This window comes from Rosa chinensis, chromosome 6 (assembly GCF_002994745.2).
Source record: "Rosa chinensis cultivar Old Blush chromosome 6, RchiOBHm-V2, whole genome shotgun sequence".
Taxonomy (NCBI): domain Eukaryota; kingdom Viridiplantae; phylum Streptophyta; class Magnoliopsida; order Rosales; family Rosaceae; genus Rosa; species Rosa chinensis.
The window spans coordinates 1,103,495-1,124,951 of NC_037093.1; the positions used below are offsets into that span (position 1 = coordinate 1,103,495).

General features: G+C 37.6%; 4 protein-coding genes and 1 pseudogene across 5 annotated transcripts; 3 read left to right on the forward strand and 2 right to left on the reverse strand.

Annotated features, from left to right (window-relative positions):
- Positions 1-1,904: 1,904 nt before the first annotated feature.
- LOC112174252 (translocon-associated protein subunit alpha) lies at positions 1,905-5,890 on the reverse strand. The gene is made up of 8 exons (XM_024311987.2): positions 5,733-5,890; positions 4,939-5,118; positions 4,804-4,854; positions 4,424-4,512; positions 3,387-3,464; positions 3,071-3,274; positions 2,662-2,733; positions 1,905-2,238 (listed from the first exon to the last, which is right to left on the reverse strand). The coding sequence occupies exons 1-8, from the start codon at positions 5,797-5,799 to the stop codon at positions 2,188-2,190; spliced, it is 792 nt and encodes a 263-aa protein (XP_024167755.1). The 5' UTR covers positions 5,800-5,890; the 3' UTR covers positions 1,905-2,187.
- A 1,110-nt stretch (positions 5,891-7,000) lies between these two features.
- Positions 7,001-10,127, forward strand: LOC112172198 (transcription factor bHLH121). Of its 2 annotated transcripts, none has more exons than XM_024309444.2 (6): positions 7,001-7,346; positions 7,675-7,796; positions 8,570-8,697; positions 8,791-9,270; positions 9,412-9,602; positions 9,779-10,127. In XM_024309444.2, the coding sequence occupies exons 1-5, from the start codon at positions 7,210-7,212 to the stop codon at positions 9,562-9,564; spliced, it is 1,020 nt and encodes a 339-aa protein (XP_024165212.1). In that variant the 5' UTR covers positions 7,001-7,209; the 3' UTR covers positions 9,565-9,602; positions 9,779-10,127. The 2 variants fall into 2 exon arrangements, with proteins under 2 accessions (XP_024165212.1, XP_024165213.1); XM_024309445.2 differs by having other exon boundaries at positions 9,412-9,597.
- Positions 10,128-10,879: 752 nt separating this feature from the next.
- On the forward strand, positions 10,880-13,528 carry LOC112169509 (pentatricopeptide repeat-containing protein At2g15980). The gene is made up of 2 exons (XM_024306546.2): positions 10,880-12,625; positions 13,108-13,528. The coding sequence occupies exon 1, from the start codon at positions 10,946-10,948 to the stop codon at positions 12,392-12,394; it is 1,449 nt and encodes a 482-aa protein (XP_024162314.1). The 5' UTR covers positions 10,880-10,945; the 3' UTR covers positions 12,395-12,625; positions 13,108-13,528.
- A 2,313-nt stretch (positions 13,529-15,841) lies between these two features.
- On the forward strand, positions 15,842-18,798 carry LOC112172742. Its single transcript, XM_024310210.2, has 9 exons — positions 15,842-16,266; positions 16,367-16,525; positions 16,642-16,725; positions 17,052-17,141; positions 17,411-17,500; positions 17,576-17,719; positions 17,942-18,049; positions 18,204-18,255; positions 18,344-18,798. Exons 1-9 carry the CDS (start codon positions 15,931-15,933, stop codon positions 18,373-18,375), a joined length of 1,095 nt encoding a protein of 364 aa, XP_024165978.1. The 5' UTR covers positions 15,842-15,930; the 3' UTR covers positions 18,376-18,798.
- Positions 18,799-19,018: 220 nt separating this feature from the next.
- LOC121049743 lies at positions 19,019-20,466 on the reverse strand (annotated as a pseudogene).
- Between the last annotated feature and the right edge of the window lie 991 nt (positions 20,467-21,457).

Sequence of the window (21,457 nt, forward strand, 5' to 3'; positions counted from 1 at the left end):
CAAAAGCTTGATGCATTATCTGTCTAAACCTACTTAATCAGCTCCCCATTAATACCTTGGTTTAATGGTTTTTACATAAAACGATGGTTATCTTGCCAATCTGGCTAACTTTACAGGTATGAATTCTGGACTACATTGATTTCTCTTGGAGGGGGTTTGGTTTTCATTTCTCACAGTTGGAGAAACACTTAAAAGGAGGAGAAATTTTTTTAGTGGTATTTGCATAATTGATCGAGGCACATATGTACGTACTTCAATTCACGTGATCATTTCAACCACAAATATCAGTCATTTCATATAACAGCCAACGCAGTTCTTTTATCAAAAGTCCATGATGTGTATTAAATGTACACACTGTATCGTATTGCCTATTTGTAGGGCAATAGTGCAGCTGGAAAATCAAGCCTGCAGAAATCTAATATGTATTGCCTCCAAGTTAAAAAGTGGTTATTTATAAGGTGGGAGGGTCTAAAAATGTAGAACCATGCAGCAGATGGCCGAAGAGAAGAAATCGGGCGCAAACAGACATTGCTTACGAAATGAATTTACATTTTGAATATCATTCACCAAACTATATGATAGTGTTTCTTTTACTCCGTGTTCAATAGGGAACTTACTTATTTGTAATCGGACATAGATATATCATTTGAGAAATAAATTCATGAATATACAACTTGATAAGCGGCGGGGGTGATTATTAGTATTTTTTTTATATTGGTGCTGTTGGGAAGTTTGCACAGATTACAGATAGGATAGCACAGCATACTTGGTGATTGAAGGTGAAAAATAAAAAATTATATAATTTCATATGGGATTCTATCATATTCGTATATATAATGAGGTTGCAGGAGGTTAGGGGGACCATACAGCTCAGAAGTCTCAAATGTACGTATGACTCCCAGTTCAGTCGACAAAGTCCTATTTCAAGCTGCAGGCACGAGGGACAGTTGGGAACTTGGGATGCTTTATATAAGTAGTACGTGCCCTCTCGAATCCTACACCTCTTATACAAAGTAGAAAGTGTGATTCCATGTTTCCATAAAAATCAAAATGGATTTAAAATTTTGGATACCGATCCTAGTAGTGTTTCATTTGTGAATATTACCCCCATTCTAAACTGCATCTATTTCTAGTAAGGAAAACACCTCCTCCATTGCTTTTCATCAGAACCTACTTCCTCATCATCGGGTGTAAAGGTCTTCAGGTCAAGCACAGATATATGCATTTACCTATGAGTCATTATATAGTTAAACCATCTCAGCTACTGAATGAGTCGAACTCAAAACCTCAACACTTTGTAGTCTCATTAGAGACGTGACAATGAAATGCAGTAGTCCATCTTCTCCCATAACCCACAGATCAAGTATTCCATAAGGTAATAACTGCGAGCAACTTGGCATCATGATACGCATAAATTGGTAGGACTTTGGGACTTCCTGTTGGTAAATGACCCTACTGTCATTTAGAAGTTCACGAGCCAATTTAGAAACAGAGTTTGATATGTCCTTCTCATATCAACCACAGCACACATCTACTTATATGTACCGCATGTTGAACACACTGCTGGCAGCATTATAGGCCATACAGAAGCATTAACAGACCTGGAACATTCTTAATGTCTAAAACGAAACAAGACGAAATATCGTCCAGACTCTGTTTTCCATTGAATGCTAACAGTTGAGAGTCAGAGACCTATCAAAACCAACTGACATGGGGGAAGCTTGTGAAAATCCCCCTGCATAAATACCATCATTGGTAAAGCAGGTGGTAGCTGAAACTACCTCATCTTCAATGGTGGCTTGACAAAATTGCCGATTTTGCTGCCAGTCTCACCAGAAAACTTCATACGCTGGCCAACAACTTTTCATTTGGTTTAATAAATCTATAAGCAAAAGCCAAATTCATGCACAAAGTAGAACACAGATGATAACTCAATGAAAATTGTATAAGTTCGAGGAAATTGTATCATTCCTAACAGAAAATCTGCGTTAGTTTTCCTTCTCAACTTCATACCTAAAAGTGAAAATGTAAAGTTTCCTTCAAAAAACTACAACAAAACGCAATTTTTTTTTTCTCGTCTAATTTCGATAACTAGCTCAAATTTTTGGCCTCTTTAATATCTCCACATCTCTAGCGTGAGTTACAAGGGTCTGTCTTGTGCAGCTGAACTGCGCAAACTTCTGTAATCTACTTCTTCTTCTTGGACTTATTGTTGAGTGACTGAGTATATGCTGTTCCCTGATCATCAAAAGGGAAAAAAACAGGAACATGTCAGGAGCAGATCTTGGATTTATAATATGCAATTTAGAAGGTTTACTTTGATGCAATTTATCTGAAGCACATTGATTCTGAACATAGACCAAATTATATGGACTGACATTTAAGCTCAAAAGAAACTTAGCGAAATGCCCCATTCATAATATAGGCTAAATTACAAACATAAACTTTTTTTATTTTATTTTTTGGTGCTGGCTTTGAAAAGCACAATATTAAACTATCCAGTCATGCACTTGGATAACAAATTACCAAGTCAAACAAATGCAACCCCAGTAGATTTAATTACATAAACACATGTTTGAAAACAAAAAAGAATATCTGAAAATTAAAAGAACAAGTCTGAGAAATTTTCATAAGTGCAAGTATTCAATATGAACTGCATACCTGAAGCCATTCATCCATGTTGGCATCTGTAGACCTGGTTCCAACTTCCACCTTGGGAGCCCTCTTGGTTTTCTGGCAGACACACAAACATGACAGAACTCTATTAACAAAACAGTCTCTAGAAATACACGTATACATATACATATTTTATACACACATTAGGTGATCACAGGAATAAGAGCAACAGGTCACCATATACACCAAATTTCATGATCACTCACTCTCACGCACGTGTGACCACACACACACACACATCCTCTCAGGTGGATATAAAAGACTACGAGGACAAGCTCAGAATAACAGAGTGATTAGTACAATCAGTCTAGGTTGATGGATTGGGGCGTGCATTCTTATAAAATATCGGAAGAGAGTTTAGCAATATAACTATCCCATAGTGAATTTTCATTACCTTAGAAAGGTGCTGTATTTGACCGTGAATCCATAACCCCAAGAGGACGAGAAGAGCAAATCCAAGGGTTATAAGGAAAACAGACTCGATGCTGAGAAGACTACCAGCCTCAACAACCTCAATGGTACCATTGTAGTATGTGCTTTGGTATGGCTGCTGGTCTATCTCATAAATAATGGTACCCACTAGGTCAAAGGTTCCAGGCTGCACAATACAAATAAATTGATTCAGGTCAAAACTGTTTTACATCTTCATTGATTGATAATTAACAAACACTTGAACAGGAATGCATGTTACTTCCATAAGCACACAGTACCTGCAAGAACTTGCTGACAGCAAATAGGTATGGAAAGGTAGCCTGAGCTGAAGCTGGAACTGATGCATTGTTAAAAGCCTACAAGAAAACCAAAACTGTAAATGCGACTGAGAGAACAAATGAAATAGACCAGAAGCAATTTAAACAAACGCAAAGCATAACTAACATCGTGAAAGAGAGAAATGAAATGGAAAGCTCCAACAAATTATAAAGGATAGAGTATGCAGGAAAGATAATAAGATGAACCCCCTTTTTGTTGTTTTTTACAACTTTGTAAAAGCAAGTTTTAATTATAAATCACGTCAAAATCACACAAAGTATTGCATCTTCACACTTCAAACAAATCTGTATAATGTCAGAAATGGGACAAATTCGAATCTTGTAATTACTCCCACCACTTAATTGCAGAGTGGCCCATGAAACCTACTGACATAAGTTGATCATCATTCAATTTGATTCACGGCGCCTCGCTCGTTTAAAATCCAAATGCAGTATAAGAAACTTTAGAACAGCTTGGCCCTGACATAGGGGATTAAAAAGGAATGCCTTGAAGGTTATGATGATATCATAAACCATCATAAAAAAAGACTTTTTACCAAGTGAATTTGAAAAGAGATCTTCTGAAAGTTTGATAAGACATTCAAATACAAAATCATGTTGCATGGAGTTCTCGTCAATGTTGACAATGATTAGAGATTTTTTAACAAACTATCATCTGTTATATCTTCTAGTTACTTAATTAGTACATCCACATATCCTTCACGTGTAAGACGAAATTACATGCAACTAGAGGGCAGTTTGCAGCAAGTCACAGACCAAATTATTACATTGTAACATGGAAATTAAGTATAAATTTCAAATAGAGAGCACCAATTTTCATAAATCATTGCCAAGTTCTTAAAATTATGTAAGAAACCAAAAACAATAAAAAATAAAACATAAATTAAAACTTGATGAAGCACAACCAGAAGAAGTTTGCAACAAGTGCAGATCACATATATCCATCAGCACATGCATGTAAGTCTACAAAGAATTACCACTGCAGTAAGATTCTGAACCAGCAGGTTGTGATCAAATGGAAGATGAACACTGGCTTTGACTGCAATCACATTCAGGCTCGACTCCCCTGTATTTATTCACCAAAATAAGCAACTATATAAAAAAGGTGCAATGAAATACCCACAAAACGAGAAATCATAACAGGATTTGTAACATTTCATGATTTTATCAATCAAAGCTGGTTTTTTGTCCTGAAGGATGTGTAACACAGAACACCCACAAAGGTGACAAAAACATTTTGAAAATAGCATTCATGGCGTACCACACACACACACACACACAAGAGAGAGAGAGAGAGAGAGAGAGAGAGAGAGAGAGAGAGAGAGAGAGAGAACACAAGAAAACTTAAGTTTATTACCATCATTTCTCAATCCAACGAGTAGTTCAGTCTGCTCCCCTGCCGCCACCGCTGCAAAGACAATTATCAAAGTTAATAACACGCTTCAAAACCACAAAAAGAAAGAAAACATGCATGTACAATGCTGATTCTCACTTTTTGCTTTATTTTTGGGGAAAACACAGATTGTCTCAATTCCTGGTGCTGGACTAAAACTTGCATCCGCAAAATCCTGGACATCATCGCCTACAATCCCAAGATCACTGTTTTCTTCCACAACCTCAGATACGGAATCTGATTCTGATTCTGAGTCAGAGTCAGACTCGCCCCTGGCGACTACAAAAACGAACAACCATATATTCACAATTAGCCAATTCAAATTCACATCAAACCGGCAAACACATAAATCATGCAATTCACCAATCAACAACTGCATTCCGAATCCACATCAGCAAAGGCTCACAAATGACGTAGATCGCAGTTCAAAACTGCAGACTGAATTCAAAATTCAACGTAGTTCTTAACTTCTTATCTAATCACCACGCAAGCATAAACCTTCATTTTCCAACCATATATTTATTTCACAAGCTAACCTCGAAAAGCACTATTTCAAAAAGCAATTAAGTTGCTTTCAGAAAGCGAAATTGTTTAAGCTGGAAAAGACTACGACACTTGGAATTGAAATTTCACTTTCAAAGTCATTGATCAACCAACAAAAAAACAAAATTTCGAGCACAAATCAGCAATAGTATCGAATCTAAACTCCAAACCATGATCGACCAAAAAAACCAAAACCAGTCGAATCAGATCTCATTGACATTGATCAATTACAGTCGAGTCAAACATGCAAGCACTAAAACCAGCTGAGATAATCTGAAAATTGAAATTGCGATAGACAAAGTAATAGAACATGGAGATTAGATCTGGATCTGCGAATTGAGAGAGCGAACCTTGGAGGAAGGGGGAAGCGATGAGGAGGAGAGCGAGGAGCAAAACCCTAAGGGACGTGGCCGCCATGGTTAGAGGTATGAGGTCTGGATTATAGTGAGAGAGCAAGACGAAGAAGAGGCTTTGGTTTCTGGTCAAAATGACGATTCTTTGGTATTTATTGGGAACTGGTGGAAATGACGTCGAAAATAATAAAATGAAATTGTGTACGTGGATGAAAAAAAGGAGAAAATACTAGACGCCGTCGTTTGTGGGTGCTTGGCGTCGATGTTGAGGCATGGCAGAAAGTAAAACGTGATAGGACAGTCCGGGTGTAAAGGAGTTTGAGGTTACATTCGACTTGTTTAGCTTTTAACAAGAGTTCGAGTCAAGATTAAGTTTTTTCGAGATCAAACCCAACACTATTATCATGACGCCATCTTAAGTATATGGAGGAGAAGGATGAAGGAGGACATGGTATCTTCCTTCAACAAATTTTTGTTGTAATTATATCATTTGAAGATAAAATTTGATATTCAGACATTTTTTTGTTTTAAATGCAATTGTAAAAACATAATATGAAAATAATGCAATTGTTAATACCTTGAACTGTTTGCAGCTTGAATGAACTTTTATTGAAGAAAGCAAATTGATACAAGATGTCGGAGAGAGGTATAAGCAAAGAAGCTAGCTAAGAGACACTGCCTATATTGAAGGTTTGAAGGGCTACTCCATATACTTATGAACATTATTGTTTCATTTTCTAAAAATCTTCCACAAATCTAGTAGTACCTCGGTTACGTCTTTGGAATCAGAGCCAAAAGACTAAGAGGGGAATTAGTAAGAGAGAGAGAGAAACCCAAACCTTAGAAAGAAGCCTAGAAGGAAGTAGCAACAATTTGCAAACCATGATCCAGATGTAGCTTTTCTTGATGATTCATGAATCGCACAGCTGTCGAGAGAGAGAAACCAAACCTTAAGAAGAAGATTTTCCAAATGTTTCAAAAAACTCCGTAGTCGGACAAATTTTTAAAAATACAACTGTCCTAGCTACAATTTCATCATATTAAAATTGAGTCAAGTCAAAATATAATTCAAACTTTCTAGTCTGGTAAGACAAAACACTCATCTTGCTTAACAAAAAGAAAAAAAAAACAAAATTCATCCTTAAGGTTTCTTGCAAGTAAATCAGTGGAAAAAAAAAAACAAAAAAACCTTTGTTTGTATTTATTTTCTTTTTATTTTTACTTTGGACGGTCAATTTTGTCCAAATGGAAATCGGAATAGAAAATAAACGTGTCGAAAACACCGGCAGTTCAGAGACTCACGTTCGTGGGAAGCACAAAACGACGCTCTCTGGTTCGCACATGTCAGATAAGATTTCCTCTCTCCTTCTCAGATTCACAATCAGCTCCACAACCCCATTCCCATTCGCTGCTCCAATTCACAAACCCTGACACACTCATCTTCTTCTTCTTCTTCTTCATCCACAAGTCAACAATGCAGACTCTCATGGATCAGCTGAAACCCGAATCCTTCATCCAAACCCCCCCAAACCCTTTTCCTTCCTCCACCGAATTTCCTCAACCCTCTTTCGATTCCCTCATCCCCTCCAATCGCTCCATACCCAATTCAAGGTTCGTCCTCCTGTTTGAGTGTCTCTGTTTATTTACCTATTTTGTAAATTATATTGCTTGGCAAGTAAAATGTGAGTTTATAATTAATAGTTGAGCTTATAATTAATCGTATACTTGCAATTTCAATTGAATTTCCAGCTTAATTTCCCAAAATTCATATGCATTTAGCTTTAAATTTTAATTTAGAGTAACATTGTGTGTTTTTTTGTATGTGAATCCAATTACAAAATGAATGTGTGCCTTTTGAGTAGTTGGGCTATGATGGTAAAGCTGAAATTGACGGATTGGTCTTTGTTCAGTGTGTGATGTATATAGTATGGTTTTGCAGCCAAATGCCCGAAGGGGAAGTTAAGGATGGTCTAGCTGCTAGGAAGATGCAAAAGGCGGACCGGGAGAAATTAAGGAGGGATCGACTGAATGAGCATTTTATGGAGTTGGGAAAAGTCTTAGGTACAGTTCATTCGGAGTAGATGGTTATCTCTAATTTTTTTTTTTTTTGGTGATATCCAACCGTGTAGAAATCGATTGCTTATTTAGTGAATTTCATCACAGAGCTTAGTGCCATATTTGATTAACGAAACAATTTATTTACCACCACCCTGTTGCATATGAAATTGATGTCTGCCCCAGGAACTATTTTTGAAAGTTTCCTCTTTGGCTGTGTAAAACTCACTTGAAAAGCCTTCTAAGAATTGCTTCATGTTCTGAATACATCTAAATGCATTCGTTTGGACGCTTTGTTTTGAGAGCAAAGGTTGATGTCTAGAAGTTCTGGCACTTAAATTTTATCTTGGCTTTGGATGGCAAGTCTCTTTCCTTAGATATAGTTGTTATATGAAATGCTGGGAATTCTCCAGATTATCCTTTGTACCTTCAATTTTCTAAAACTAGCTAGATTTGCATTAGTTGTCTAAGGGTGATTGATGGTAGATAAGTGTTTTGGGGGGAGGTTTGAAGTGTAATACATTATAATTAGTGCCAAAAACTTTAGAGGAGAAATTTCTCATTGTAGTAATCATGGCAGAGTATGGTCAAGATGTTTGAAAAGTTGGGCTAACATTTGGGTGACTTCCTCCATCTTAATTTTGCACTTACTATGTTTTTCCTGCATACATGCTTCTTTTCTCTGGGGCATATCTATGGTTTTACCTTTTCTTTTTCTTTCTGGAGGCATGAACAGCCCACATTTTATTATTGATTCACATTCATTACTTAACATGCAGATCCAGACAGACCCAAAAATGACAAGGCAACCATTCTAGCTGATACAATTCAAGTGCTAAAGGATTTGTCATCCGAAGTAGACAAACTTAAAACTGAGTGCACTTCGTTAACAGAAGAGTCTCGTGAGGTGATTTAGTGCTTCTTTATGTTCTTGTCAGCTGTAAATCTGCTGGATTCCCTTGTATGCTATGTGCGCTTAATCACTATTTGTTCTTAACAGTTGACAAATGAGAAGAACGAGTTGAGAGAAGAGAAGGCATCTCTTAAAACTGACATTGAGAACCTTAACGCTCAGTACCAGCAGAGACTCAGGGCCATGTTCCCTTGGGGTGCTGTGGATCACTCGGTTGTAATGGCTCCACCTTCATATCCATTTCCTATGCCAATGCCAATGCCTCCAGGGTCAATTCCCATGCATCCCCATATGCAGCCATACCCTTATTTCGGAAATCAAAATCCCGGGGTCATTCCTAACCCCTGTTCAACTTTTGTTCCATATATCACCCCTAATACTCTGGTTGAACAGCAGCCCACCCCGTATGTATCTCCAGTTGTGCATCCAGCAACTCAGTCTCATGTTTCAGTCAAACAAGATTCCAGAAACAAATCATCTGGGACAAGTAGAATTGACAAAAGTGAAGATTCAAACGATGTCACGACAGAACTAGAACTGAAGACACCAGGGTCAACAGCTGATCAGGTACACTATAGGCTTATAGTTGTTTTACAAAAGATCTAAAACTTTCCAACCATTTTGAAGTACTTATGATGGATCTTGTTGGTTTTATTTTGATCCCCCTATGGGAAATGAGAGTCCTCATTGGTAAATTTTATTTTGTAGGATTTATCACCAGTAAAAAGAAAATCTCAGAAGTCAGCAAGGAAAGAACTTAAAGTTACTGAAGGGACTTCTTCAAGTAGATGTTCGTCTTCTCATAGTGCACAGGGTAGCTCATCTAACAGTGTAGTTGGTGGCAGAAAGGATGATGACTGATAAAGGGAAAGGGATATGAGAAAACAGAACAAGGCAGGGTAATTTGTCTTTGAATAACTTCAGCAAATTGCATTATCGATTAATTTCTCAGCAAACTTTTTTTTTTCTTCTAGTCCCTTGAATATTTTGATATGGCTTTGAACTAAACAACTTTGGTACATGGTGATAGAATCTTATGCTGTGAATACTAAAATGTAATCGGGGTTTTTGGCAGGCGTCTTTCGTACATGAAGGTGGAAAAGGATTGCGATCCATTTTCATTGTAATCATTTTCTTGGCAAGATGGGTACTTTGAGCGGATTTACACATGCTAAGAATCTGAGCGACAAATTTGTTACACAAGCAGTCTGGCAGGTTCTTCCTTTGCTTTTCAGGTACTGATACTGCAGCAAGGAGATGTACAATGTAGAATTGTCCAGTCCACAGGAACTAGTGTCTTTGTTGTAAATGTAAAAATAAGTCTTCATATATAATAAAGACAGCAAGTAATTCTACAAGAGCTGTCTAATAAAGACAGTAATTTAAACTATGACTTGATGCCAAATCAACTCAGGTTTATTGTGTCTCTATGAGTATGAAGTTGTAGACAGTACAGTACGGTATAGTATAGCCCATGCCAAGGCTCCTAACAAAAGGAACCGGAGCAACCAAAGAAGATCATTAACAAGAACAACAAGAAACAATGGTAAACTAATTACTTTATCTTTCCCAAAAAGATGGCTTAAAGAAGTTTAGAAAGGTCTTTTCCAAAACAAGAGAATTTCTGATCACAAAAAAGAAAAAAGAAAAAGAAAGAAAGAGTAATTTTTTTTTGTTTTTGTTTCAATTTGGGCAACCAGCCCAGAAAGAAAGCAACATAGGAGAGATTAACCAGCATTGCTGGCATAGTGGCATTAAAACTTTAGCTCTACGAGCCCCAACAATATCATCTAATGAAGAAACTGGAGTTGCATCTCTTTTCCATTTTCATTCAAAAGTTTTTATGTGTTTCCACGCCCCTTCGAGATCCAGGTGAATATTCTTGTACTACCCCTTGTTAGCCCCGAGGGGCGGAAGAGGCTAGGTTAGCCGAAAAACAAAGCCTCAGTGATCAAGATTAGAGGATCACGAAGAGTGCAGATTCCTTTAGCATGAAGAGTGCTATTCTTGGCCAGGGTATCAACAACCACGTTACATTCACAATAGATATGCTTAAACTGAATTAACTCAAACAAAAGAAAAAGAATTTCGGCTTCAATGAAAAGTAATTTTCCAATATTTAAAATTTCCAGAAAATTTTGAATATAAATTAAGATATGGGTAACTTCAAATTACAACATGTAGAAACTGCTACTTATCAGTCTATCACTCTTGAAACTCAAGACCTTCCTCTCCTCTTCAAATGGCGGCAGTTCAAATCTTCAAAAGCTCTCGTCTTTTCCCAGCTACAAAACCCAACCCCCTCCTCTGCCTCCCCCACTTCTCCTCCGCGCCGTCCGATCAAACCCCACCAGAACCCAACCCCCTAATCCCCTCCGTCGTCTCCATCCTAACCAACCTCCGATCCAAGTCCCGCTGGGGCTACCTCCGCTCTCTCTACCCTTCCGGCTTCACCCCAACCGACTTTTCCCAAATCGCCCTCCAAATCAAAAACAATCCCCACCTCGTCCTTCGCTTCTTCCAATGGACCCAAAACCACAACAACCCTCTCTGCTCCCACAACCTCCTCTCCTTCTCCACCACCATCCACATCCTCGCTCGCTCTCGCCTCAAATCCCAAGCCTACTCCCTCATCCGCGACGCCATTCGGGTTTCGGAGCCTCTGCAAGTGTTCGAAGCCCTGGTCAAGACTTACCGGCAATGCGGGTCGGCGCCGTTCGTGTTTGATTACCTGATCAGAGCTTGTTTGGAGTCCAAGAAAATCGACCCGGCATTGCAGATTGTTAGAATGTTGCTCAGTCGCGGCATCAATCCTGGTTTGAACACCTGCAATAGTCTGATTCGGTGCGTAATGCAGGCTCGAGGTGCGTGGGCGGGTTATGAGATTTACAGAGAGGTTTTCGGATTGGATGGTGGGGTTAGGGTTGCGAGAGCTAGGCCGAATGTGCAGACTTTCAATGAGTTGATGTTGGGGTTTTATCAGGACGGGGCGGTGGAGATGGTGGAGGAGATTTGGGACCAAATGCCGGAGTTTGGTTGCTGTGCTGATGTTTATAGTTACAGCATTTTGATGGAGACTTATTGTGAGGACGAGAAAATGAGTAATGCGGAGGAGTTGTGGGAAGAAATGAGAGGTAAGGGTGTGGAGCCTGATGCTGTTGCTTACAACACTATGATTGGGGGGTTTTGCAGAGTTGGGGAGATTGAAATGGCTGAAGAGTTTTTCAAACAAATGGGATTGAGTGGGATAGAGAGTAGTGGTGCCGCTTGCGAGCATCTGGTTAGAGGGTACTGTAAAATAGGGAAAATTGATGAAGCAATGCTAGTGTATAAGGATATGCTTAGGAAAGATTTTAGGGCCGAGAGTTTAACTGTGGATGAGTTGATTAGAGGGCTTTGTGGTGAGAGCAGGGTTTTAGAAGCCTTGGAGGTTATGAGAGCGGCAATGATAGATTATGGTTTTTGTCCGAGGGAGAAGTCGTATGAGTTTTTGATAGGAGGGTTGTGTGAGCAGGGGAAGTTGGAAGAAGCGCTTAAGCTTCAGGCTCAGATGGTTGGTAAAGGGTTTAAACCAAATTCTGAAATCTATAGTGCATTTATTAGTGGATATATGAAAGAAGGGAACAAGGAAGTAGCAGAATTGTTGAGGAATGAAATGTTGGATACTCAGGTGTGTGGGATTGCGGATTAGATAATCAATAACATGATAACTGCACATGACCTTTTGAGCAGTTGACGATCATGGCACTCCAGAAATTGGTGGATTACTCTCTATTCAGTGAATGATGTATGGTATCACAGTTACAATTTGTGAAAGGACTGAAGATGAAACTAAGGATGGTCTAGCTGCTAGGAAGATTCTTTGAGAAATTGAGGAAGGATCGACTGAATGAGCATTTTCTTGAGTTGGGAAATGTATTAGGTACAGTTCATTCATCCTAAATGATTAGTCCTATTATGAAATCCATCTAGTATGCATTCATTTGGTCACACTGCTTTGCTGTTATGATTGATGTGTAGAAGTTCTGTCACTGGGACTGGATGACACTTTTATAATTGTTATATGAGATGTCAGGAGTTCTCTGGTTCATTCTTTCACTATTTTCAAAGAAACCTAGATTTATATTAGTTGTATACGAGTGATAGATAGTAGATTAGTTTTCTGGGAGGTTCAGAGTGTAATTCGTTATTGTTATTGTTATAATTATAAAAATTATAAAGGAGAATTCATCATTGTTATAATCACGGGTAGTATGGTCATGATGTATGGATACCTGAGGTCAGGGCTTTGTTTATCTTACTGATGCCCTTCTAAGTTCTGCCTTCATATGATGGTTGCAAATTTTCATGGTGCATATCTATTTTCTTATTTATTTACTTGCATTCTTTAAAATGCGGATCCAGACAGACCCAAAATGACAAAGCAACCATCCTAGCTGATACAATTCAAGTGCTCTAGTCAGTAAGGAAGGAAATAGATATTACAACCGTCAGTGAAAAGGAAATCCCAGAAGTCAGTTCAGAAGAAATCAAGGCTACAGAAGGGTGTTCTTCATGCAGATGTTGTTCTTCTTATAGTGTATAGTGTAGCTCATCTAATAGCAAGAGTTGGTGGCAGAAAGGTAGATGATTAAAAAAGGGAAGGGATGACAAATAACAAAACAAGGCAGGGTCTTTTATCTTTGATTAACTTCATCATATCAGTGAACTTTTGTATGTTCTAGGGTCCTTCCCTAGCTTTTTTGGTACTGATATGCAGCAAGGAACTGTACAATGTACAATTTTATCTGAGTGCACATGAACATGTGTTCTTTGTTGTATACAATCGTCTTCATGTCTAAGAAATACTGCAATTGACTAGTTTGTCTTTCTTTTTTTGGCTGAAATCTGAATGATCGAGGATAGTTTACTAGTTTCTCTACTGAGTTGTACATGTATATGCCGAATCAATTTAGATATGTGCTTTATCCTTTGGAGTGTGAAGTTGTAACCTGTTATATACAGACTCATGTTGGCAAAAAACTGCTTAACTTATAAGTTAAGTAGCAAAATAATTTACAAATAAAGCAATTTATTTTAAAAATTACATCATTAAATTGTTGCGTATTGAAATTCATTAAAAATAGTTTTCATGAGTTAAAAGCTTCGACATTTTAAGATTTAAACTAGACTTGATGGCAGGATAGCCTTTCAGAACCAATAAGCCATTGTAGGAAAGAAGCAACGTAAACCAAGAAGATCCTCGCAGACCCAAAAAAAAACAGCATCAAACGCATATTCACTGTTTCGCAGCCGTCAAAATCAACAGCAGTGAAAGCCTGGTAAGATTCGAGCTTGGTAAAATCAATATCGTCGTCATAGCTACTCATCTGATTTCCTTCCTAAGATAGGATTTCTCATCTTTTACAATCTGTGAAGATGAAGGTTTTTGTTAACTCTTTTCCTCAATTCAATTGTTTATGTATGCAATTTGATTTTATTTTGTATGCTCTGCTTTACCTTTTCAGTAGTTCCAAAAACCAAATTATTTTGGTACTCTTAGATAGTAAGGTTGGGATGAAAACAAATAGAACAAGTTTGGTTTTCAAATCTCATCTCCCACATTTGATATAAAATTTGGGATTTTGATTCTTTCATTTGATGTAAGATTTGCAATTTTAATCATAAAGTTTACATTATGATTGATGGTTTGTAGATTAATCTGATGGGGATGATAAATTTGAAAATTTTGAACTGATTTCTTCAATCTGAGATAAATAACAGTAAAAACAACTATTTTCTGTTGAATGATTTTAGTTCATAATTATTGATTTATTGTTTGTAGTCCTGTTTAGTTCAATCTGAACACTATTTATATGAACAATTGTTTGGGAGCTGCTTTCTTTTACTAATATTAGTATAGAGAGTTTGGTAATCTCTGCATATACAAATTTGTCCTAAAAAATATTGGTTTTCTTTTCGTTTCCTTAATTTTTTTACCAACCTCAAAGTAGATATCTATTTGCTTCGTGTAAAGTTAAGAAATATTAAGTAATCATACTGCTATGAGTTTTTGATAACAATATATACTGAAGCTTTACATACTACAACCTTTAGTTGGTACTGAACAACAAAATGCCAGATTGTATTTTTTTCATTGCTACTGCGTCCTTTAGTTGGTGCTACGATGTTGATCTTAATGGCATATTACTTTGCTTTATTGAAGCTTATAGATTGTGTCCCATGTACATGAGTCAAGTTTGTTGGTATTTAGTTGAAGAATGCACAGATGTTTGCTTTTAAGAAATCTGGAAATTAACAACATGACAGAGCTCTACCAAGCTTGCTTTTACTAAATGGTGAGCAAAAGTGAACTAAAAGACAATCACAACTCAAAAGGAAAACCTAATCACTGAGAGAGCTAATAATGCACTAAAACTGAAACCATGAATCATGCTTATACAGAATATGAAAAGTAAATTAGGAAACAGAATGACTCAAAAGGCAGATATTAGGTTCTGGTGTACAGATATTCACACTGCGGAATATTTGAAACTTTAGATGATTCTATCATTATTACCGTTGCTAGATTTTCTCATGACCCTCATGGTTTCTTATATGACTGGAAATCTGATTCTTTTACTGTCCTGATCATTTTTATATTTCTATACTTTTAGTTTTATAGAAACAAAGGAATTATTTATAAAAGTTGAAAATTCCTATTTACTTAGATGTGGACAAGGGTATACTATAATTTTCAATACACATACATATATATTAAAAAATAAATATGAATATTGCTACATATACTGTATTAATAGTACATGTACTTAAAGCAATCTCAACAAAGATGGTTAAATAACCTAGTTTTATTGAAAATGGCTCAAATTTAATGTTATATGTATAAAATAAAGCTATAATAAGTAGATAAATACAAAGTTTATGATTATAAAATTGAAAAATTTATTATTGTACGTCCATTCTAATTTGTATTACAAATAATTATTTGTTTCAAAGTTGGTAATATCTAAAATTGAAATATAGAATTTGGTAAACATCATTAAAAACCGAAATTTTTAATTAGTAATTGATAGCTCAATTTTGAAACTGAAAGCTTTGGTTTTGAAGTGGTGCATGATATAATTCTAGTCTCTGACCACACTGGATCAGAGAGTTTTAACCCGGCAAAAAACCCGAAAACCTTCAAAAGCCTCCGCATTTTCCCAGTCACTACAGAAACGGCGTGGAATGAACTGCTTGTCGCAGGTCTCATCGTACACGGCGGCGATTTTCCGAACGGCAGGTCGTTCATTCGGGACCGGTGCTCTGTACGGACCCTGCAAGCGAAAATTGGACGTCTACGCTGGGGTGAAGCTAATCAGCTTCGAGTCGGCGGTTTCAAGGTTGCGGACTCAGCTCTACTCGTCTCAGAGCAAAGCGACGTCGTCTCGGCCGCGGAAGAAGAAGTCAGGATCCAAACGAGTTATGGACCCGGAAAAGGACGCATTCTATGTAGTCCGCAAAGGAAACGTCGTCGGTGTCTATAAGAGCTTCGCTGATTGCCAAGCTCAGCAAGCTTCTTCAGTAATTTACTAAACCCTAAAGAATTTACTTTTTTCTCTCATTTGTGTTTGAATTGAATTGGGTAAATTTGTGATCTTTTTGTTTGAATTGGGTGTGTTAGATATGTGATCCTCCAATTAGTGTGTACAAAGGGTACTCTATGCCTAAGAAGGATGAGCAATATCTTGCTTCCTGTGGACTTCAGAATGCGCTCTACACTATTTCAGCTGCAGATATGAAAGATGAGCTTTTTGGCAAGCTTGTGGACTGTCCTCTTGGCGTAAGATTCGACTACTTGCTAGGTCTTTCGGATGAGAAATGTTTTGTTTTGAGCAAAGAGGAGTTCTTGTTTAGGGTTTCGGATTTAATGTGATGTAATTTTCTTTGGCATTTTAGGATCCAGCATCTTCAAAAGGCGAAACGTCTGAGAAGACTGCAGCCAAGAAGAGATCCCACCAAGAGGCTGAAACAGAAAATGTGGTGAGTTTGGAATCATAACAGCTGCCGAATTTGAATGCTGTCGTTTAAGAAAATTAACAACCATGCATTTCTGACTATGTAGTGAAGATTTTATTGTGTTCTTTGGCATTGTTAGTTTTCTTGTGTCTCCGTGTTGTATCTTTGTTTATCCCTTTTCAATCTTTAAGTTTATTTATGTATATGATGTGCATATAATGTGGCTACAACTTATTGCTGTGCTGTTGTTGGTTGATTATAGTATTACTATGTGAGTATATTCCTTCATATGTGTTGGATGGACTTTCATATGGCTGCGTTTAGTTTACACAATTTCTAATGTTTTGTAGGAAGTAATTGTTTCAACTTCTGTATCAGATACTCCTTCCAGAAAGCAGGCCAAGAAAAAGGCTGAAGTTGAAGTCCCCCCTTCTGGCCGTGTAAGTTCAAGTCCTGGTGATGGTTTGGAAAAACTAGTTTTTTTTTTTTTTTTTAGTCATCCCCATTGTTTTTTCCGCTTCATCTATGTTGCCCTTGGTATCTGTAAAGGTCGTTTATATTACATTCTGCAGCAAATACAGCAAAATATGCTGAAAAAAAGGACAGCATTTGTGTGTGTACCCCTTGACTAGAGTGCTTCCCCCTCCCCCCCCCCCCCAAAAAAAAAAAAAAAGGAACAAAATACTAATGTGTCCATGTGTAATTGTAGGGCTGTACCCTTCAATTTGATGGTGCATCAAAAGGAAATCCTGGAGCAGCTGGTGCTGGAGCTGTACTGCGAGCAGATGATGGAACCTTGGTATGAATTTTAGCTTTGGGATTTATTTCTGTTCCTTTTGATTCTTTTAAAGCCCTGACCATGTAATTCTTTTAGATCTGTAAACTACGTGAAGGTCTGGGTGTTGCAACCAATAACACTGCTGAGTACCGAGCTGTTATTTTAGGGTTAAAATATGCGCTTAAAAAAGGTTTTTCCAGGATTTTGGTTCAAGGTGACTCCAAGCTCGTCTGTATGCAGGTTGGTTATGTCAATATTTTCTGCTTCTCAAGCAGTTTGTGTCATCTCTGATTCATGGTCATCAATTATCGACTTTCTTTACTTTTTCTGTTTTGAAATGGTTTTCATGAACCCCTGGACCTCGGCTGACAATATTGATTGGTGTACTGAGATGGCATCTTAGGTTAAAACAATTTCTTTGATATAATGTATATATGTAACTGATAAAGGTTACTGGCACAGGTTCAGGGATTATGGCAGGTGAAAAATCAGAACTTGTCTACTTTGTATGAAGAGGTGAAGAAACTGAAGGATGGATTTGTCTCCTTCAAGATCAGTCATGTTCTTAGGGTGAGAGAAGTTGATTCTGTTTGTCTCCTCTATGGTACTTTTTGTGGATAATCTTGTTAATTGCATGCACATATTATTTGCCTTCATATCTGACAAGTTTACTGCCATTGGGGCTGCTTATAACATTCTGACATGTTCTTGTATTCCTGTAAAGGAGCTAAATTCTGAGGCAGATGCTCAAGCAAACTTAGCGATCACTCTTGCCAGTGGGTTTTTCAAATTTGACTTTGCATTTATGCAGTTACTAGATTCTTTAAACGTTCAAATGAGCTAATGGTACCTGTTCTTTTGCAGATGGTCAAGTCCAGGAAGAGTCTGGGAAGTAGTTAAAATGATAGTCTGTTGCTGGTTATGTTCTGGGTTCGTAAATATGATATCATGAAACCCTGATGAGTAGAGGATTCTTTGGCTTCCCTTGTATTAATCTGAGAGTGTGGCTTGGTACTTGCTACAGTGTGACCTCTGGCACAGAATCAAACTTCACAAGGCATGATTCAACTGCAAAACTGAAGCTTTTGTGGATGTAGAGCCAGGTACACCAGGATCAAATAACTCGTTACACAAGTGACATTCAGATTGACAAGCTACTAGCCTTTGAAAAAGAAAGACGTAGAATTTTTGTTTATAGAGGGAACGATCGGAGCGGAATATGAAAACTCTTACTAGCATTATTCATAGTTCTTTCACATTGCAATAAGGTTCTTTTGGAGTTTCTATATATCTTTTTCACGTCCATGGAGCAGTTATCACTTTTCGATCTTCAGCATTTAGAGTCTTTGCGCAAATAACTCAATACTAATATGAGCCTCAAAATTAAATATAATTAGTAGTTCAAAGTACATGTAAGCGAACCCTCTACTTTCCAAGAGTTGCTGATCAACTTCACAAAACAACCTTCTACTCTTTCTAGTTGGTAACTTTTAACATTGAACTTCACACTTGAAATCACTGCCAAAATAGATAACTCAGACTTGAAATGACAGTCCAATCTAATTCTTCTCCCCTTTAATCATCTGTGTGATCTGTGTCATTTTCACCGGTCACGGAACTACTAGCTACTGGATTCGAGTCTTGTGAAGAATCCGCAAATTCTTCTTTGTACATTTCCTCTAGCATAGGTTTCCAAAGCCGAACCCGTGCATTTATGAACCAATTTGAAACCAGAAACAGACATTTATTTGATGATGATATTGACATGATCACATAGTTAGACCAGTTTATAAGAAAGCGATGACATATGATGAAATCAGGACGTAGACAAAACTGTTACGAAGTATTACTTGGTTCTTGGACAGGCCTGTTTGTGATGCCAACATTAGCTTCTCAGAGTCATAAGGATAACTTTATGAGCACCATAAGTAAATACACCATATACAGTTTAGCTATTTTGAATCAACGTCAAAGAAAGGGCAAGTTACTAATCAGATTGGGATTGATGACTTACGGATGAAGAAAGTGTTTGAAAAGCCAAGTTCTCATGCAGCCCTCTAATTGGTCTCCAAGCTGCTTGCCTTTGGCCATGGATAATCCCAAGCTGTTGAAGGGACATTCTCTTCTGTCTAACACTGTCTCACTTTCAGAAAATCTTGCATCAACTTTCGCTTTTCTGGATATATATGACATTATTGCATCCCTTAAGCTGCCAAAGTGCCTGGACATGGCCTTGAGAGCCAGAGCTGTGTAAGACTTTGCTGCTCCTGCACACCCACTACCATCTCAAATGATGACATCACTTCTTCCATTTGATGGTAGTACTTCTCACATCTGTCCTCAACCTGCTCAAAATAGAAAACCAAAAGTAAGCATACAATTTAGTCCCACACAAAAACCCTTCCAAATAATCAAGAATCAAGAGCATATATACTATAGACAATGCACTACCTCTTCCAGCAAGGTGATGAGGTTTGCGATTTTCGATTGAAATTCATGTTTATCAGCTGACATTAGGCCATTGCAGCACAACTCTGCTTTCAATTCAGAAGAAAGGCCCATTGAGCCTCTCCTACCTCCACCATACATTTTCCCAACATGTTTTTCACTGCTGATATCAACTGCCTTTCCACCAACACTATCTCTTGTAATAGTGACTGAGCTGGCTTTAGCTATCTCGAATTCCCAATGACTGTTGCCAAAGACTGCTGATTCAGTGAGCTTGAAGAAGAAGTAAGCGCATTCCCCATGAACGAATAGTCATCGGTCACATAATGAGCAGAATGAGAGCTAGGAAGAGGAAGCATCTGTGAGCCAAGGGACAGTGAGAGTGCTTGGTGCTGGTCCATTAGAACCCTTGTGTGGCTCATATGATCCGATCCCTCCGCCGCGGCCATTGGAGGAGCATGAAGAAGGTCTAGTGATCTAGACATTCTCTCCTCAAGAGAATGAATGCGGGGGAGTTGACCAAGAGACTGAGGGTATGTGCTAGTGCTGGTTCAAGCTGGTGTTGGTTTTCCATGTGGTTTTCAGCTGCCATGGAGTCTGAGACAATGAAATGGTGGAGAATACTTGAGGCTTGGCTTGGGGGTGAGTCTTGTGAAACCATTGTTGACCACAATTTGAAGGCTAAAATGTACTAAATTTAAAGGGCTGTCAACTTGTCTAGTCAGTAATGAAGGAAATAAAGATTACAGAAGTCAGTTCGGAAGAAAATCGAGGTTACAGAAGGGTGTTCTTTGTGCAGAAGTTGTTCTTCTTATAGTGTATATAGTGTAGCTCATCTAATAGCAAGAGTCGGTGGCAGAAAGGTTGATTAAAAAAAGGGAAGGCATGACAAATAACAAAACAAGGCAGGGTGTTTTATCTTCAAATAACTTCATATCAACATGGAAATGTGTTCTTTGTTGTATACAATCGTCTTGATATCTAAGAAAGACTCTAATTTACTAGTTTGTCTTTCTTTTTTGACTGAAATCTGAATGATCAAGGATAGTTTACTAGTTTGTTTATCGAAATCAGTAATTTACTTTACGGAGTACATTGTACTATGTATATGTCAAATCAACTTAGACATGTGCTTTATCCTGTTGAGTGTGAACTTGTAACCTTGTTATATATAGACCCAGGTTAACAAAAATTTACTTGAGTAGAGTTGCAAAATTGTGTTTCGTAAGTTAAATAAAGTAGCTTATTTCAAAAATTACATAATTAAGCTGTTTTTTTTTCCCACTAGATTACATAATTAATTAAGCTGTTGCTTATTGGAGTCGGTTTTTTTTTTTGAGTTGAATGAGGTTATACTTTATTGATAAGCAAAAACAAACGCTGGGTATATCATGCTTTTCAGCATCAATTACATATTGAATAAAAGAAGGACTAGAAGAAAAAAAGAAATTCTGGTCTTGTGCAGCAGCATAAGCTGCCAGAGTACGCGCAGCTTTATTTGCTTCCCTCCTAGTATAAACTAATCTTGAA

What these genes read in the sequence shown, in the direction of transcription:
- LOC112169509 (XM_024306546.2), top strand. Translation starts at nt 10,946, where the DNA reads ATGGCGGCAGTTCAAATCTTCAAAAGCTCTCGTCTTTTCCCAGCTACA.
- LOC112172198 (XM_024309444.2), top strand. Translation starts at nt 7,210, where the DNA reads ATGCAGACTCTCATGGATCAGCTGAAACCCGAATCCTTCATCCAAACC. An exon ending in CGCTCCATACCCAATTCAAG is followed by an intron (nt 7,347 to 7,674) that starts GTTCGTCCTCCT and finishes ATGGTTTTGCAG; the next exon opens with CCAAATGCCCGAAGGGGAAG. An exon ending in GGAGTTGGGAAAAGTCTTAG is followed by an intron (nt 7,797 to 8,569) that starts GTACAGTTCATT and finishes CTTAACATGCAG; the next exon opens with ATCCAGACAGACCCAAAAAT.
- LOC112172742 (XM_024310210.2), top strand. Translation starts at nt 15,931, where the DNA reads ATGAACTGCTTGTCGCAGGTCTCATCGTACACGGCGGCGATTTTCCGA. An exon ending in AAGCTCAGCAAGCTTCTTCA is followed by an intron (nt 16,267 to 16,366) that starts GTAATTTACTAA and finishes TGGGTGTGTTAG; the next exon opens with ATATGTGATCCTCCAATTAG. An exon ending in AGGCTGAAACAGAAAATGTG is followed by an intron (nt 16,726 to 17,051) that starts GTGAGTTTGGAA and finishes AATGTTTTGTAG; the next exon opens with GAAGTAATTGTTTCAACTTC.
- LOC112174252 (XM_024311987.2), bottom strand. Translation starts at nt 5,799, where the DNA reads ATGGCGGCCACGTCCCTTAGGGTTTTGCTCCTCGCTCTCCTCCTCATC. An exon ending in CTGTCAGCAAGTTCTTGCAG is followed by an intron (nt 3,275 to 3,386) that starts GTACTGTGTGCT and finishes TGTATTGTGCAG; the next exon opens with CCTGGAACCTTTGACCTAGT. An exon ending in AAATACAGCACCTTTCTAAG is followed by an intron (nt 2,734 to 3,070) that starts GTAATGAAAATT and finishes TGTGTCTGCCAG; the next exon opens with AAAACCAAGAGGGCTCCCAA.